Source organism: Pteropus vampyrus, unplaced genomic scaffold, assembly GCF_000151845.1.
Source record: "Pteropus vampyrus isolate Shadow unplaced genomic scaffold, Pvam_2.0 Scaffold7, whole genome shotgun sequence".
In the NCBI taxonomy this organism is placed as follows: Eukaryota; Metazoa; Chordata; class Mammalia; order Chiroptera; family Pteropodidae; genus Pteropus; species Pteropus vampyrus.
The window spans coordinates 15818411-15820707 of NW_011888788.1; the positions used below are offsets into that span (position 1 = coordinate 15818411).

At 31.8% G+C, this 2297-nt stretch overlaps 1 protein-coding gene across 1 annotated transcript in view; it reads right to left on the reverse strand.

Moving 5' to 3' along the window:
* The window catches only part of RALGAPA2 (Ral GTPase activating protein catalytic alpha subunit 2), a 295774-nt gene that overhangs the window by 229488 nt on the left and 63989 nt on the right, over positions 1–2297 (reverse strand). Inside the window, exons 8-9 of the mRNA XM_011371357.2 lie at positions 1949–2087; positions 165–364 (exon numbers count right to left, since the gene is read on the reverse strand). Coding sequence (XP_011369659.1) covers positions 165–364; positions 1949–2087 — 339 coding nt within the window. The remainder of the gene's footprint in view (positions 1–164; positions 365–1948; positions 2088–2297) is intronic.

The following is a 2297-nucleotide window of genomic DNA, read 5'->3' on the forward strand; positions in this document are numbered from 1 at the left end:
AAGTCACAGCTTCTTACGAAACCTCAGCATTACAGAGTGAGCCAATAAAATCAAGTCCTTATAACACAAACAACCTGTAAAACCCAATAAACTCAATAACCCAAATATAAGTTAGTGTGTGTTATTACATAAGTATGAAGAGATAAAGATGATGAATGACATACCTGCATGATTTTAGGCAATACATCAACTCCATTTTTAGTGTTTTGTGTTGTAGTTAAATACTTTTTTTCCAAAAAGAAAGTTACAATCCACTTAATAAAAACAACACGAGCTGCCATGAATGGAATTTTTGTACTGTAAATGTTTTCATTGTCTCGAGTTGTAGTAATATACACTGGCTTTGGTCTTAAATGGGGGATGTCTGGGAACAAAAAGAACAATGATTAGGTTAGTGAATCCTGACATCATGTAACCCCTACAAATGTTTCAGTTTTCAAGTAAATAGACATATTTGGTTGTCTGAAAAACAACTATAATTAAAAAACTATAATTAAAGAACCAGAAATGATTAAAAATGTCATTTTTTGGTAAACTCGTTTCTGATTCTGCCTTGCAATTTGACAAGACAGGGAGGTGGTGGTTGTTATGGTAACATACAGCTGTGGTACATGGCTGTGGAAAAAGTAAACTAATAACTCTTTTTAACAAATCTGAGAAATTACATGAAATTATAATAGCGAAAAATATTTTCATATATAACTAATTTAAATTTATTTTATGATTGGAACAAATGTAAAACCATGTATAGACATTTTTTCCATCATATAAGGTATTTTAACATCCAACATTACACTGATCAAATCAACTGAACTTTAGTTTTATATCCTTTTCCCTTTGGATGAATCCAAAGAAACAGAATCAGTATAATCTACTTTATGTCTGTAAGAATTCAGAGAGTCATGTTTCATTTCTGAGGTATCAGACACCACCATTTCCAAAGAATTAATTAGAAGTCCATTTCTCCTTCTTTAAATTCCATAATCAATATGAAAATTAAATTTGAGATACTACTTGCTGTAAGTCCAACTCTACTCCTAATTTTTGTACACCTGGAAGTACATGGATGAGGTAGAAAAATTCTTAGCAAATAACTTTAGTCTCAAAATATTAACAATATACTTACTATGTTTTCTATAATGAATACAAACTACTTATAAAATCAGAAACAAAATGTGAAAAAAATACCCACGGAGCTAACAAAATACATAGCCCAGTACCCTTAGAGTCAGGATTTCTACACTGTTCAAAATGTACCAGGCTCCAGCTATTTTCTCCTTGCCTGAGTGTCTGTGTGCATATATAATAAACACCTACAAACAAATGAATTAATTCGCATTCCTCAGATGAATTAATGCCTGTTATCCTTTCCCCTTCAAAATTGTTCTTAATTATTCAATTTCACCTACTTTAAAATAATAGGCAGAGGAAAACCTGCCTCACCTCCACCATTCTAAGGGATGCTTCTGGTTGTCCAAATATCTGCTGCTCCATAAGCAGACGTAAGTAGTCCCTTCCAGATGAAAGATCCAGTAAAAAAGAAAGGGCATACTGTGGGAAGTTGTGTGGTCTGGGCTGACCTGCCTAGACACTAAGCAAGGTCTGGGGTCAGCACACCCCGCCTCCAGCAAGAGAAGATGTAAACAAATGCAAGCTTTTTCTACATTGAAGTATTTTAAATATAATTACACCAAAAAAAATCATGATTCATTTCAAATGATTTCTTAGTATAGAGCCACAGTTCCCCTTTATTGCTGTGAGTAGGTACATCTTAGTCTGAGTAGTTAAAAATCATTTATTAGGAAACTTTCAAACTCTTAAAATAAAGTTACCACTAAATATAAGAATAACATGGCCATTTCACCTAAAAATAATCAAAGGTCACTTTGAAAGACACTGTACAGCTTCCCTGTGGACGTCCTCTATACATGGCTTAATCAGTACTTACCAAGTACAGGTTTGTAGATGTTTGTTAACTTAGTAAATGATGGAAATAAATGAGGAAGATAATACTTTCGAAACAATGTAAAAAGAAATTTAAAACCAGTATCTTGATTCTCCTGATTCTTCCATTCCAAGCTTGCAGCCTTTGGATAATATGTGAAAAAAGAACATATGTATATTTACATTTCAAATTAATGTATACTAAACTGAAATGCTTTATATTATTAAAATTTTTATCCCAACTTAAAAACTTGACAAATACTGATAATTATGTAATGAAATCATATTTTAAAACTCAAAAAATAACAAGAATGAATATTTCAAAACAAAATAGTAACTATGTTAAAAACAGC